This window comes from Lepidochelys kempii, chromosome 7 (assembly GCF_965140285.1).
Source record: "Lepidochelys kempii isolate rLepKem1 chromosome 7, rLepKem1.hap1, whole genome shotgun sequence".
NCBI lineage: Eukaryota > Metazoa > Chordata > Testudines > Cheloniidae > Lepidochelys > Lepidochelys kempii.
Window position 1 is genome coordinate 32,328,755 of NC_136386.1, and position 15,286 is coordinate 32,344,040.

The 15,286-nt window shown below is 50.7% G+C and overlaps 1 protein-coding gene across 13 annotated transcripts; it reads right to left on the minus strand.

The window, feature by feature from the left end:
- Window positions 1-2: 2 nt before the first annotated feature.
- LOC140914344 (RNA-binding protein 4.1) lies at window positions 3-15,098 on the minus strand. Of its 13 annotated transcripts, none has more exons than XM_073351910.2 (5): window positions 13,284-13,397; window positions 9,807-10,816; window positions 8,305-8,436; window positions 4,405-7,747; window positions 3-91 (listed from the first exon to the last, which is right to left on the minus strand). In XM_073351910.2, exon 2 carries the CDS (start codon window positions 10,756-10,758, stop codon window positions 9,826-9,828), a length of 933 nt encoding a protein of 310 aa, XP_073208011.1. In that variant the 5' UTR covers window positions 10,759-10,816; window positions 13,284-13,397; the 3' UTR covers window positions 3-91; window positions 4,405-7,747; window positions 8,305-8,436; window positions 9,807-9,825. The 13 variants fall into 13 exon arrangements, with proteins under 13 accessions (XP_073208011.1, XP_073208009.1, XP_073208016.1 ...); XM_073351908.2 differs by lacking the exon at window positions 3-91 and adding an exon at window positions 2,227-3,296; XM_073351915.1 differs by lacking the exon at window positions 3-91 and having other exon boundaries at window positions 3,485-7,585; window positions 7,677-7,747.
- Between the last annotated feature and the right edge of the window lie 188 nt (window positions 15,099-15,286).

A 15,286-nucleotide genomic window follows, 5' to 3' on the forward strand; every position in this document is an offset into this window, starting at 1 on the left:
CCCTTGCCGAAAACCAAAGAGGACGGATCCGGCCGCCAGGAGAGATCCTCACAACGCTAGATTTTCCGACATCGCCACCTAGGCGACGGGGCTGAAATTACAGATCCCACCCCCAGGAATCACAGAGGTGGACTGTCAGATGGAAGAATCCTTAAAAGGAGCCCACAGCGTCACCTGGGGGTGGAGAGTGGTATTACAGCCCCTCAAAGGGGTTCATTTACAACTGATGGGAAAGCAAGCCCGAAATGGAACAGCTGGATGGGACCCCATCTAAGCCAGGTGCCAGCCAAGCCAAGCCAGGGGAAAATGAGAGGGGGCAGTAAGTCACTGACCCCACCCTAGATGGGGTGGGGGGAACCAGCCAAACAGCAGTGCACCCTAACAGCCAGGCTGGCTACTACTGGCCCTGACCCCACCAACTAGGCTCCTGCCATCTCTGCTGGTGGCACGAATCCCACTGCAGAAGGGAAGTTGCACTGGTGGCTTAGCCACGTGCCACGTCCGCTCCCAGTTTGTGTCATCACAGGTCTCCGAATCATCTTCTGCTGTTGGTGATAGAGCTAATAGCAAACAGGCCACCCTTATCAAGGCCAGGGGTTCCCACACCCCAGATCCCTTAAAACAGGGCAATGATCTCTGCTTTCACTGCTATTAACTCCTCCCAAGCCCCTAGGGATCACCCCTCCCCAACCACAGCTCAGAGCTCCTGTGCGCACTAGATTGGGGGCTAGGACCCTTGTAGGGATGCTTATTCTGCAAAGCACCCATCACTTGCATAGCTGGTAGATGATATACTATGCTTACACATTTTAGAGTAGTAGCCATGTTAGTCTGTATCCATAAAAAGAAAAGGAGGACTTGTGGCACCTTAGAGACTAACAAATTTATTAGAGCATCAGCTTTCGTGAGCTACAGCTCACGTCATTGGATGCATCCGATGAAGTGAGCTGTAGCTCATGAAAGCTGATGCTCTAATAAATTTGTTAGTCTCTAAGGTGCCACAAGTCCTCCTTTTCTTTTTATGTTTACACATCTCACTGTCTACCTTTACTGAAAAGAGAGGGTGGTGCAACAGCTGCAGAGCACCAAGCTGGTGCTATGCAAGGTGTACAAATGCCTCTGCGTCCCTCAGCTGGAAGGAGGTGCTGCAGCACAACCAGGTAGCTATTCAAGGTGGTGAGCACAGAGAAATACAGTAGCATCACAAATGACCAGTAGCAGGGAAATTTGTAGCCATTCTTCATTTCACTGGTTATGGCTGTCACCTCCAAGCCTCCCTCCTCCACAGAAGCCCTTCAGGAACCAGGATGAAGAAACTGATTGAGCTATTTGATCAGTGCAAAAATTGGTGCCCTCTCCGTTCTGGGACTGAATTTCATACTAGCACGTGATAGTGGAGTACAAACTCTGGAGAGTGAAGTCCTCTCTATCTCAGCAAAAGAGCAAACGCCCTCCCCTGTACCTACAGGGGATCCAACTCTCAGGAGTTAGAGACGAACCAGCCCTTCAACCCTCCACAGGAGTGAGGCTGGAGAAAGGAGCCAGAGAGGGGAAGTGACCTGTTTTTCAGAAATGCAGAGCAGCCCCCAACTCATATGAAGTACAGGAGCTGGAGGTTCTCAGCACTGCTGGCACTGATAAAGGACTGTGAGACTGAATGCCAGACAATGGAAAGTTAAAAACAAAACAAAACACTTGACACTTTCACTTTCCTCATGGGAGCGAGGCTACTGGCAAGCAGAGTAAACAATGTTCTAGGAAATAGTACCTAGGAGGGCACTGACTATCAATCATTTGGGAGATCCCCATCCTATGACCACACCCATAGCCTGGGAACTGTGCTCCATGTTTCCAGGGGAAGGAAGAAAAGGCTACTGGAAGAAGTTTCTAACCATCAGAGGAGTGAAGTTTTGGAATAGCCTTCCGAGGGAAGTAGTGGGGGCAAAAGATCTATCTTGCTTTAAGATTAAACTCGATAAGTTTATGGAGGAGATGGTATGATGGGATAACATGGTTTTGGTAATTAAATATTCATGGTAAATAGGCCCAATGGCCTGTGATGGGTTTTTAGATGGGGTAAGATCCAAGTTACCCGGGAAAGAATTTTCTGTAGTATCTGGCTGATGAATCTTGCCCATATGCTCAGGGTTTAGCTGATCGCCATATTTGGGGTCGGGAAGGAATTTTCCTCCAGGGCAGATTGGAAGGCCCTGGAGGTTTTTCGCCTTCCTCTGTAGCATGGGGCACGGGTCACTTGCTGGAGGATTCTCTGCTCCTTGAGGTCTTCAAACTACAATTTGAGGACTTCAATAGCACAGATATAGGTGTGAGGTCTTTTTTAGGAGTGGTGGGTGAAATTCTGTGGCCTGCATTGTGCAGGAGGTCAGACTAGATGATCATAATGGTCCCTTCTGACCTAAATATCTATGAATCTATGAGATTGCTTATTAGCCCTTTACAGGAGTTCTGACCTGCATTCCTGCTCTGGTCCCGGCTCAAGTTGCAGTGGGGGAGGTTTAGATTGGATATTAGGAAAAACTTTTTCACTAAGAGGGTGGTGAAACACTGGAATGCGTTACCTAGGGAGGTGGTAGAATCTCCTTCCTTAGAGGTTTTTAAGGTCAGGCTTGACAAAGCCCTGGCTGGGATGATTTAACTGAGAATTGGTCCTGCTTCGAGCAGGGGGTTGGACTAGATGACCTTCTGGGGTCCCTTCCAACCCTGATATTCTATGATTCTAAGTGGGAGGCGGAGTCAGTCTAGCTTCAGAAGTAGCCTTTCCCATTATATAGGATTCCCCTTCTCCTTGCTCTGGGGTAGGTGGCCCTCTAACACCAACTGTTCTGTACTTCTGACCATCTAAGGTACTTATCTGATCCCCATTAGGAGAGCCTGTGTGGCCCAGGGGATCATGCACCGGACTAGGACTCAGGAGAGTGGGGCTCTGCCACTGGCCTGCTGGGTGACCATGGGCAAATCACGTTTCCACTCTGTGCTTCAGAGTTCCCCTGAATGTGGGGGGGGTCATGATTCTGACCTGCTTTGTAAAGTGCTCTGAGATCTGCTCATAAGAGCCAGGGATTGCCTTTATTTGGGTGCCTTGAAGCCTCACCTCTTTTTCCTCCTCCCCATCATGAGGCAGTGTTGAGCTATTATCCCCATTGTCCAGATGGTGAAAACCGAGACAGAGTGGCCTGCCCAAGGTGACACCAGGAGTCTGTGGCAGAGCTGGGAATTAAACCCAGGTCTCCCAAGCATCCTCACCACTGGGCCATTATCCCACCACAGAAGCAGCTCTATGGACAGAGAAGAGAGGGAGGTGAGGGATGGTGTCTCCTGCATCATGAGATCAGCTGGGAGGAAGATTTCAGGGTCTGTGACTCCTCAGAGAGGAGCCCATTAGCAAAGCCAGCTGGCCCTCTTCAGTGACTAGCAGAGAACCACGGACCGAGGTAGACACGAAATAATCAGCCGCCAGCCCAAATGCTACTGAAAACAAGGATGTTTATTAGTCCCAAGCGTTGCCCCTACAGCCCCTACCTGTGTGATGCTGTACCAGGTGCCACCCACCAACCCCAGAGCCCTATGCCAGGGTGACAAATTTCACTCAAGTGCAGTTTGGGCCTCGGATGAGTGCTGGAGCCAGGTAGCCAATGGTCACTGATACAGCAGAAACCAACTGCTTTCAGAGATGCTAGGGTTCTGCAGAGGGGGCTGCCCCTAGTGCCGATGGAGTTCCAATGTGAAATGTCACGGCAGCTTAGCACCAGCTACACAGAACTAGCAGGCAATCCAGTTCTGGGTCCACACACAGCTCTGCTGATGCGCCTCAGTCCTGGCCCGCAGCCCTGATGCTATCCCAGGCTGGGCTCCACTTCAAGCCCCCCCCGCCCCAGCTCTGCCAATGCTCCTTAATCCCAACCCACAGCCGCCCAGCTATCCCAGCCTGACTCCCCCGCTACACAGTTCTGTCAAGGTCCTTCTCAATCCTGACACACAGTCCCCTGGCTTCCTCTCCCAGCTCTGCTGACCCCCCTCAATACCCATCCCAGACTCCTCTCTCACACAGCAGCCAATGGCCCCCAATCATGTCCTGTAGCAACACCCTCCACCTCCACTAGTCCATCCTGGGCTTCTCCTGAGCTGACACTAGCTATCTGGCCATCCGGGGGATGGGGTGGGGTGGGGTGCGGGGGGTTAGTTCATTGGGGAGCAGCAAAATAAACTCAACCCGTCTCATGTAGCTCCTATGGTCAAGTTTAACCCAGATCTCTAAAGGAGGGAGGCTTTATAGTTACTGCTGCTCAGAGCCTCCTAGGAAGTTAATGTATTCCACTGCTCCAACCCACAAAGCACTGAGCTCTAGCCTTCTACCCCGCCCTTGGCCTCCACACACACACCTACCAGCCTCAGGAGCAGCTCGCCATGCTCATCCAATGCAGAGGAGCCTGCAGTCCCCGCACTCCATTCTTCTCTGCTGGAGCCAATTGCAATGAATAAGGAGTCGAGACTACTGCTGAAGATACCCGGTGGTAGACACGCCTCTGTTCTCGTCCCACACACGAGCTCTGTTGGCCCCATCTCTGATGCGGGACCCCCCCATGTCAGGGGGCAGGGATCAAGGAGGGAAGCTGTGGAAGGTGTGGTGTTGGTCAAGGCCCCGGGTTAGACAAGGAAGCAAGGTGACTCCCACCTAGAAGCAGCGGTTTAGAGATCTTTCTGAGGCAGAGAAGAGGCCCCACCAAATCTGAGCTGCCTTGGTATAGAGCGAAGATGCAAGGCTGCCCCCACCAGTCTCACCCAAACCAAAGGCTGCAGGAAGAATTTTATCACCCAGAAGGAAATTGGGACAACCTGGATCTTTACGCCAGAGAATTCCCTCCTGTCCCAACACCCCTAGATGGAGAAAGCATGCCAGCCTTACAAGCCGGCATCCCACCCACCAGGTGATGAGAGTTCTCAACACCTTGAAAGATCAATCCCACCCCAAGCACCAGTCGTGATCACAGGGAAAGACCTCTCCCAACTCCTAGCTCCATGCAGATCTCCCCGGGCAGAGCTGGGCCAAGGCTGAGTTTGCGCCCGTCGCCCGTTACCCAGCAGCCAGGAGGTGTGGAGAATCTCACCGAGCAGGGAGCCTTCCGACAGCATCCAGAGCACTGTGGCAGAGATGGAGCTCGCTGCTTTCGGAGAACAAGGGATGGTGAAGTTGGGCTGGGAGGGAAAGAGAGAGAGACAGAGAGAGAGAGAAGGCCCAATCCGCTCTGCTCTAGGAGAGAGTAAGAAGAGAAGAGAATTTCAGCTGGAGGCTCCCCAGCTCCAGGCTTCCTTTCAGTTCTCGTCGTCACCAAGCCGTTCCACACACGGATCATGTTGTGGGTGGTCTGTTGTGCCAAAGGCCTGGGTTTACCTCAATCTGCCCCTTCCTGTTCAGGTTGATGAGGAAGAGGAGAGCGCACCCATTTTGATGCAGTAGTGCCAAGGAATTGAAGCTGAGAACTGTCAGCTGCCCTAGATCTGTATGTTCACCTTAGGCTGCATTCACCCCACACTGAGCCTGGGCTCATGGCACTAGTAGGGCCACCTAACCAGAGCCAAGGGTCTGTATTTCTTCAAGCAAGCAACCCTAATGTTACGTAACTTAGAAGATGAAGAATGATCTTAACGCTCAGGTGCAGGACTGGGAGTCAGGAGACCTGGGTTTGAGTCCCTGCTCTGCCAGTCTGTCTGCGTGAACTTGGCCGAGTCATTTAGTTGCTTTGTGCCTCAGTTTCCCCATCTGTAAAATGGGGAGAACAGCGTTGCCCTGCCTCACAGAGGTGTTGGGAAGATAAATCTATTCAAAACTGAGATGCTCACATACTGCGGAAATGATTCACTGCTTTGAAGACCAGAACGGCCCATTCTGATCAGCAAGGTTCACCTCCTGCATACTATAGGTCAGAGAATCCCTTTTCCTGCATCACTCCTGTAATTTGTGTGAGGTACAGTGCAGGTTTAGGAAAGAGAGCCAGTCTTGACTTAAAGACTCCAAGTGATGGAGAATCCACAACGTCCCTATGTTCACTGGCTAATTCCTCTCGGGGTTAAAAATCTGTCTTATTTCCAGTCTGAATTTGTCTCGTTTCAACGCCCACCGATTGGCTCTTGTTCTGCCTTTGTCTGTGAGATTAAAGACTGCTCTACTCTCACATCTCCACCCCGGCTGCAGACAGTGATCAGGTCACTATGGGAACCATATAAAGACCTAAACTAGATTACCACAGTAAGGCAGGTGGCACATGTTTTCAGAACATAACCTCTCCGCGGCAGGGATTTCTAATACTACTTGACTCAGCATCAGCCAGTGGAGATCTTAACCAAACTTGAATCAACCCTTCCCCCTTTTATAGAGGAGATCCACAGACTTGCCCGGAGGTCAGTGCCAGAACCAGGGACCAGAACCCAGATCTTGTGCTGTCTGTGATAGAAGCACACGACTATTCCTTCCTCTTGGAGTGCGAGTGAAAGGGAAGGGGGGAGAAAAGCGCTTACCTCCTGCTTCATCTCAGGTTGGAGTCCCCATGGGTGTTTAAGGCTCACAGTGGTTAGAGAGAAGAGACTGGGAGATCTTCAGGGAATCCCTCAAGTCATCTTTCACCTCTGCTAGCAGGATGCTTGGTGGGTCCTCCAGAAATCCTGCTCTTCCCCTGACATGTCATCTGAGGCCAAAAGAGTTCCTGGTCTGGGGGTTACCTTGATGTAAGGTCTCTTTGGGATAGGGTCAATCTAGAATAGACGGGGGAGTTAGATTCACTAGCCCCTCCTTCCTGAGTTTCTAAAAGGATCTAGGGGCTTTGCACCCTGCCCTTTGGTTTCCCATTGGCCTGGAGGGGCTTGGGTTAACAGCTGGCCTTCAGCATAGAATGCACAGATTTAAACACAGAGCTCGGATGGTGCATGGCTGCCAGCTCCAAAGACTCTGGGGAGTCAGCAGACTTGACAGTCCCAACAGGATGGCTCAGAAGTCAGGCTGACAAATGTCTGTCCATGAACCGTACTGAAAGCAGATACCGTGCCCCCTCTTTGGATGGTTATGGAACTAAGACTTGCTCCCTAATGCTCCCCCACAGCCAGATCCAGACAGTTCTGACTGGACGCTCAGAGCGGCTTCCCCTGAGCTGCGGGCTCCTCCAAATCCTGTTCTTGGGATACATCATCCCACCCCCGCTTGGTCAGGGGATGGAAGCAGTCTGACCTTTGAGCCTGGGCTAAATGGCAATGATGCGTATACAGCCCTTTCCATTAGAGGCTCTCCAGGCACTGAAAGGCTCCCTCAGTCACACATGGGGAAACTGACACAGGGAGAGGAAGTGATCTGTCTACAAGCTTATAGTGGTAGACTCTCCCTGCTCTAACCACTACACCATTCCCCCCTGTACCCCACTCCCCTGCTCACAACATCATCTCCAATAAACACAGGCTCAAACACTCATCAGGAAGGTCTTTCTGCCTTACCTCAGTCTGCCATGGACAGATGCCAGAGGGAGACGTTTACCCTGTCGACTGTTTTTTTCTGATGCTCCCACTTCACCTCCCAGACGTGCTGCTGGGGGAATGAAAGGGTCTCTCTATCACTTCTCTCACACACCAGTGGTCCACCTAGTTCTGTATCCCACATCAATAGAAGGCATTACCCAATGCTGTACCAATGGGGGGTGCAATTCCTGGCCCCAGCCGGTGACCATGTTCTGCCCAGAGTCTGCTCCTAGGAGAGAAAGCAGCTCAAGCTGACTATTCAGCAGCACAATGGATTCCTGTGCCATTATCTCTGGCAACTGAAGACAGCTACTAAAAAGCAAATGGAAGCAGCGTGTGCTAGCCCTAAGCGGATGCATGCAGGGGGATCTGGAATGACCAAAGCGATCCCCAGGCTGAGACATGCATGTGCTAAGGAGTGGGTCTGTCCCTAGATCTTCAAACCCAGTAAGGGCAGGAACATGAACTAGCCAGAGTACATCACAAGGGGTGGGGTTGGGGTGGGGAGGTGTGGTGGAGCGCTTTAGATGGGTGGAGGCAGCATCCCCAGCAAGAAGCCAAGATCTCTTTGCACATGTAGTGCTTACCCAAAGATTTAAACACAATCTCTGCTGTGGGGAAACCGAGGCACAGGGAGGGGAAGGGAGTGGCTAGAAATAGAACCCATGAGTCCTGCTAGCCTTGCGCTCTCACCAGAGGGTGCCCTCTGGACTGCTGAATGGCTAACCCAAGAGCACCAGAAGAGGAAGAAGCGCAGGTAGGGGACAAGGGGAGTGGTATATTCACTCAAGCTTGTAGTGAAGGCTTCACGCTTCCTTCAGCAGGGTGGTGGTTAAAGGCATTGCGCTGTCTTGAATCAGCTCTGCCTGCACCTTTGCAGCCGAGATCCCTTTCCCCCTTACGCCTCCGAGCACCGGGCTGTGTATGGAGAAAAAAAAAATCAATGGGGTGGGGGAGAAAGGGTTACAATGTTAGATACCTGACAAGTGAGGTCTAAACAAATGTGTGTGGGTGCGGGGGGGAGTTGGCATCAACAACAGGAATAAACAGATAAGGGGCTTGCAGTAGGTCAGAGTTACAGATGCCCTGGCTAAGTTAGAGCAAAGGAATGCTGCGGCCAGAAGGCAGGAGGGAAACCCAGGCAGCCTGTGGGGTTGCTAACAAGGCACTCGCTGTGGGGGAGGGCACATGGAGACGGGAAGGGAAGAGGGTCGCTCCATTAACTGAGGCAACTGCGGTGGAACAGGCAGCGTGATACGGTCAAGCGAAATTGGGGTGTCAGTTTTGCCATATGCCAGGCACAGAGGAGGGAGGCAGAAAAAGAAGAGCCGCACAGAGGGTTGGGCACAGTTAAAGCGACGCAGCAGCTGATTTGACGACGAGACGCCGGGAAGTTCTGTACAAGCTGTTTAATCATCAATGTAAAAAAATGAAAAGGGAAAAAGAAGCCATGACACGGACAGAGACTTTGGATGCACCAAAAAAAATCCACTTCCTTCTGTCATATTGAGGTACAGAAACAGAACAAGGCACCCCTCCCACCCTCCAGTCCTAGCTACGGATCTAGAGACACACATTTCAAAACTCTGCTCCGCAATGCACAACACAGGAAGACCGTGCCGAGGAATTAGCCAGCAAAAAATGAAAAAAGAGCACTGCAAGTTACAACAGTTAAAACTGATGAGATGGGAAGGGAATCAAGAAAGGATCAGCGCTGAATTATGAGGAGAACTGCCTTGGCCTTCAGTGCAGAATTGCAGGGGGCCAGTTCGTCACAGTGGGCGACAGATCTTCCAAACTGGGATTATTTTCTTAGAGACCGAACCAAACCAAAACATGAGGAAAGGAAACCAGGAGGGAAAGGGGATGAGGGGGGAAAGTAGAGAAAAGATGCAACCTAACAAACCTCGGAAAGTGGGAGCTTTGAAAAGACTGAAGGAAAAAGAAAGCAGGTTAATATCTTAATGGGGAGGGAGGGAGGCAGGCAAACTCACTTCTCGCCAGCGCTACTTGACCTTCAAAGGAAATCTAGGCTATCTTTATATATATTTATATATATATATAAACACACACACACAAAAGGTTCTCTAGTTCATAGGAGCCTATTTACCGCCTTTCAGGAGGCATGGTAATCTCCATCCACTGTGGATGGCATCAGAGAGCTACTTTAGGGAGGAGTGGCACTCCCTTACCCCATAAAAAACTGTGCCAATAAGGAGTTCTAGGGCTAGTTTCTCTCCACCCCATGCCGCCGCCCCCCACCGAAGCTAAGATCTCTGGTCACTTACTACTATAAGCCCAGTCAGATTAGTACGTCTGGGCATATTGAGTGGCATAGCCGTTGCTGTATTTCTCATAGTACTCCCCTGCACTGTAGGTGGCACCCATGGTGTACTGGGAGTAGGTAGCTGCTGCTGCGGCTGCAGCCGCCACTGCTGCATAACCCGTTTGGTTGTACACTTGGCTGTATGTCTGGGCGGCAGCTGCGGCAGCGTAGGGATCAGTATATTGGGCCACCACAGCGGTCGTCCGCCTGCCCACAGGGCTCCTCTCTCTGTATGCGGTGGGGGTAGAGGGCGGAGGTGGCAGGGCCCTCTCGTATGCTGTCCTGGCAGTCATAGCCCGGTCGTAGAGCTCATAGGCATAGCGGTCGTAATATTCCCGGTCATACCAAGATCGGGGCGCATAGTGGGTATACGGAGGTGGTGGCGGGGGGATGCGCCCCCTGGGAAAGTAGTAGCTGGGGGGGGTTGGAGGTGGCACAGAGGTCCCCTTGGTTGTCTTGAGTGAGTTGTTGCTCTTGGACAGCGTTACAAAGATCTTTTGGTCCTCCAGAGGCATGTCGTTGAGGTTCAAGATGGCATCCATGGCTTCCCTCTCCTTGGCCATGTGGACAAAGGCATAGTTCTTTACAATGTCGCACTCCACCACCTTGCCAAACTTCTCAAAGAGCTCCTTGATCTGTGCTGTCGTGGCCTTGCTGGACACATTGCCCACATAGATCTTGGTGGCGTTACGGATCTTGGAGGTGGCGTACTCCACCGTCAGGTGGGCCCCGTAGAACTCCTGCTTGTGCAGCTCGCTGATGGCCTTGTGGGCCTCGTCCTCCTTCTCCATGTGCACAAAGGCGAAATTTTTCAGGATGTCACACTCATTCACCTGTCCATACTGCTCAAAGAGCTTCTTCAGCTCATCCACTGTGACAGAAGGGGAGACCCCTCCCACGAAGATCTTCACCATGGCGGGAGCCTGCACTTCCAGCCTGCAATGCTCTCGGGAATCACCCACGCAAACTCCACTGAGAGACAGAGGGGAGAAGAGTTATTTCCTGCTTACGTTCAAGCTATCACAGTGATACCAAGTAGGGCTGTCAACCGCAGTTAATGTTGCGTGAGTTAACTCAAAAAAATTAATCGCGATTAATCGCACTTACCACAATAGAATACCAATTGAAATGTATTAAATATTTTTGGATTTTTTTTACATTTTCAAAATTGATTTCAATTACAACATAGAATACAAAGTGCATAGTGCTCACTTAATATTATTTTTTATTACAAATATACACACTGTAAAAATGATAAACAAAAGAAATAGTATTTTTCAGTTCACCTCATACAAGTACTGAAGTGCAATCTCTCTATCATGAACGTGTAACTTACAAATGCAGATTTTTTTTTTTTGGATACATAACCGCACTCAAACAAAACAGTGTAAAACTTTAGAGCCTACAAGTCCACTCAGTCCTACTTCTTATTCTGCCAATCGCTAAGACAAACAAGTTTGTTTACATTGATGGGAAATAATGTTGCCTGCTTCTTATAATACGTCACCTGAAAGGTGTTGCAAGGTATTTACATGTCAGATATGCTAAACATTTGTATGCCCCTTCCATGCTTCAGCCACCATTCCAGAGGACATGCTTCCATGCTCGTTAAAAAATATAACTAAGTAATTAAATTTGCGACTGTACTTCTTGGGGGGAGACTGTGTGTCTCCTGCTCAGTTTTACCTGCATTCTGCATGTATTTCATGTTATAGCAGTCTCGGATGATGACCAAGCACATACTCATTTTAAGAACACTTTCATAGCAGATTTCACAAAATGCAAAGAAGGTACCAATGTGAGATTTCTAAAAATAGCTACTGCACTCGACCCAAGGTTTAAGAATCTGAACTGCCATCCAAAATCTGAGAGGGACGAGGTGTGGAGCATGCTTTCAGAAGTCTTAAAAGAGCAACATTCTAATGCAGAAACTACAGAACCCAAACCACCAAAAAGGAAAATTAACCTTCTGCTGGTGGCATCTGACTCAGATGACGCAAATGAATGTGCGTCAGTCCACACGGCTCTGGATCGTTAACAAGCAGAACCCAACATCAGCATGGAAGCATGTCCTCTGGAATGGTGGTTGAAGCATGAAGGGCCATATGAATCTTTAGCACATCTGGCACATAAATATCTTGCAACACCAGCTATAACCGTGCCATGCGAATGCCTGTTCTCACTTTCAGATGACATTGTAAACAAGAAGCAGGCAGCATTATCTCCTGCAAATTGTAACCAACCTTGTTTGTCTGAGTGATTGGCTGAACAAGAAGTAGGACTGAGTGGACTTGTGGGCTCTAAACTTTCACACTGTTTTGTTTTTGAATGCAGTTTTTTAACATAAAATTTTACATTTATAACTCCAACTTTCATGATAAAGAAATTGCAATACACAGTACTTGTATGAGGTGAATTAAATAAAATTTGTTTTTTACAGTGCAAATATTTGTAATAAAAATATAAAGTGAGCACTGTACACTTTGTATTCTGTGTTGTAACTAAAATATATTTGAAAATATAGTAAACATCCAAAAATATTTAAAATAAATGGTATTCTATTGTTGTTTAACAGCACGATTAATCGTGCTATTAGTTGCAATTAATTTTTTTAATTGCTTGATAGCCCTAATACCAATCTCTCTAGGGGTGAGGATGGTCTCAATTTGTGCTCGCTATGCTCTCCTAGATCAAGCTCTCCTGGGGTAGGGATGTGTCTGATTTGTGCTCTCCAAGCTCTCCTCAACCAAGCTCTCAACAGCAGGAGATGTGTCTGATTGGTACATCATAAATGTATGGCACTTTACCTAATACCTTATAACACCATGAATGTACTACAGTGATCAGCAGAAAACCCAGCTGCCTGCGTGGGGCTGACAGAACAAAGCTGGACTGGGAATCCTGTGGCTATTTTCACAGTTGCTTATGGAAGTGGATGGCCTACACAGGCTAGCAACTAGAGCGAAACCTGTAGTAAACCCGTAGCTGCTTAGCTTTGGCAGCATGCAGCCCAGACACACAACCTGCACCTCCTCCACTGGGGAAAACTCAGCCCGGCGATGGGTACTAGAGAAATGGAGAAGCCAGGCAGGATCTCAGACGCCTTCGCCACCTGCAGTGATCTCCCCACCTCCAGCGGGGCAGGAACGAGGGCTACAGAGGAGGAGCCTGGTGCCCTGGGCAGGGAGGGGGGCGTGGCTCGAAGCAGGGGACTGTGAACTTGAGGGACAGGCAGGAAACCCTTAAGCCTCGTGACCAGGCCACTCGGGGTCTTCATAGGGCCAAGGGCCTCTGCCCCTCACGGTGCTCCCCAACGTCCCTCAACGGTATCGCCCCCCGTGTTTCCCGCGGATACCATCCCCGCATGCGCATTGAGCACAAGCCAGCCCGGGGCCGTGATCCCTCGGGCTCCTTCCCGTCCCGTTCGCCTGGGACTCACCGCGGAGGAGGGCGGAAGGGCCAGGAGACCTAAAGCAGCGCAGCTCCCGACGGAGGCCAGCTGTTCCCGCAAAACCACAGAAACAAGATGGCGGCGCTCACTTCCGGTCACCGGACCCCTGGGAAGTCCAGCTCCAGGCGCGGAAGTGATTAGGGCGCCGCCATATTTGGGACACGTGATGACGGACACGTGATCACCATCACGCTGCCAAAAACAATAACGAGGCGGAGGGAAAAAACACTGCTCCAGTGACGGCGGGACCATCGTGTAATCATTTGATCGCGGTCCCCCCTCCCCTCCCATTCCTGATAAAGCCGCATGGTGGCGCCGTCTTTGCCTCCTAGGATCAGGAAGCAGCAAGAGAGAGGCCGTCCTCCTCCCAGACTAGAACAGAGTTTGGGGCCACGTCTTGTGCCGGGCAGATCCCCTGCCCCAAGGAGACCTGGCTCAGCTGCTGGGTCTAGCCTCCCTACTCCGCCCAGCTCACTGCCACCAGCCTAGACACAGCTGCTGAAGAGTTTGGCAAGGCAGGTGGCTTCAGGTGTTAGGAAAAGTTACCAAAGCATAACCTGCCCTTTGGGTGGAGGTGTCACAGCACATGGCCCTGCTCAATGGCTAGTAGCAGACTAGGCTCAGGACGTGCTTGAGGATACAATTATTCTAGTGAGAAACAGCACAAACAAGCAAGGATGAGGGGTTGCTTAGCCTGTCTCTACTCCAGGAAGAGGGGAGATACCGCTGTCTGATAGCAGACACTGGCATACAACAAGGATGGTTTCCAACATAAACACACACGAGTGGTGAAGTAAGGATGTCTCAGAAGAGCAGGAATGGGGTATGAAGCCTTTCACCTTTAGTTTAGGAGCTCCAGTCTGTCTCTAGGAGCAAGGGGGGGAGGGCAGGGGAGAGACACAAACCGGCTCAGATTATTCCACCTTTAGTGCACTGATTTCAAATATGACCCATGTCAGGAGTGGCTGAATATAGGAATAGTTACTGCCAGACTGGACCAGCTCCAATATCCCGTCTCTGGCAGTGGCCAGTGTCAAACTGTTTTCCGTCTGACACTCGTTCAGTGGCCCCACAGGATACAACTTAATTCTCAGTCCCACTCCCACTGGACAGGCAGCCACAAAACCACCACCACTTTTATTAGCAGCCTCAGTTCAAGGAGCAAAGCGAGGAAAGGTGCCTCCTGGTGGTGGGACACAGAGACAACTTCAGTATCCACGTTATCACGTGTCCCAAATATGGCGGCCCCCAATTAAAAGATGCCTATAGCTGAACATATGATCTTTCAAGTAACCACAGGTCTGGTGTTAACCTGTGACCCTAAAAAAATAACTAGCCTCTCAGCTTCCTTCACAACAGCACTCAGATATGCCTCACTCCTGAAAACCAGGGCCTGGGCCGTGTATAATGAAGGATTAGTGTTAGTAAAGCCCTTTAAGTGTTGATATGTGTCTAGGATTAGACACTTAAGCGGCCCCTCACCCCCCCTTTGCCCTCTGGTAGTTCGACACCCCTCCCCCAAATTCATCTGCTGGCTGCTCCCCAGCTCCATCCCTTCCTGCTCCAGCCACCCCGCCAGCACCCCACAGCCCCGTTCTCCTCTCCGGCCCCGGGGGGCTCTCCGCTCCCCCACTGACGGCTGCCCCCACCTGAACGGGGGGGGAGGGGCCACTTCTCATTCACTCACCGGGGAAGCCCCAGAACCGGCGTCTTGCCTCCTCCTCACAACACGCCCCCACCAGCTACTTCTGCTCCAAACCAGAAGTCCGTCACTTTCTCCCCTTAAGTGTCCGAGTCCTCCCAGTGCAGCGCCATGTTACCTGGGTCATGTGATCAAAGGACTATTTTTCTCTCCCTCTTTCTCACGAGCACACACTTTAGTCTCCCTGCCCCTCCCTACACAATGGAGTTTCAGGGTGGAGGGGGAGCTGTTGGGGATGATGTGGAGCGAAATATGCCATAACATCCTGTTGGCATGGTGCCCACTTGGG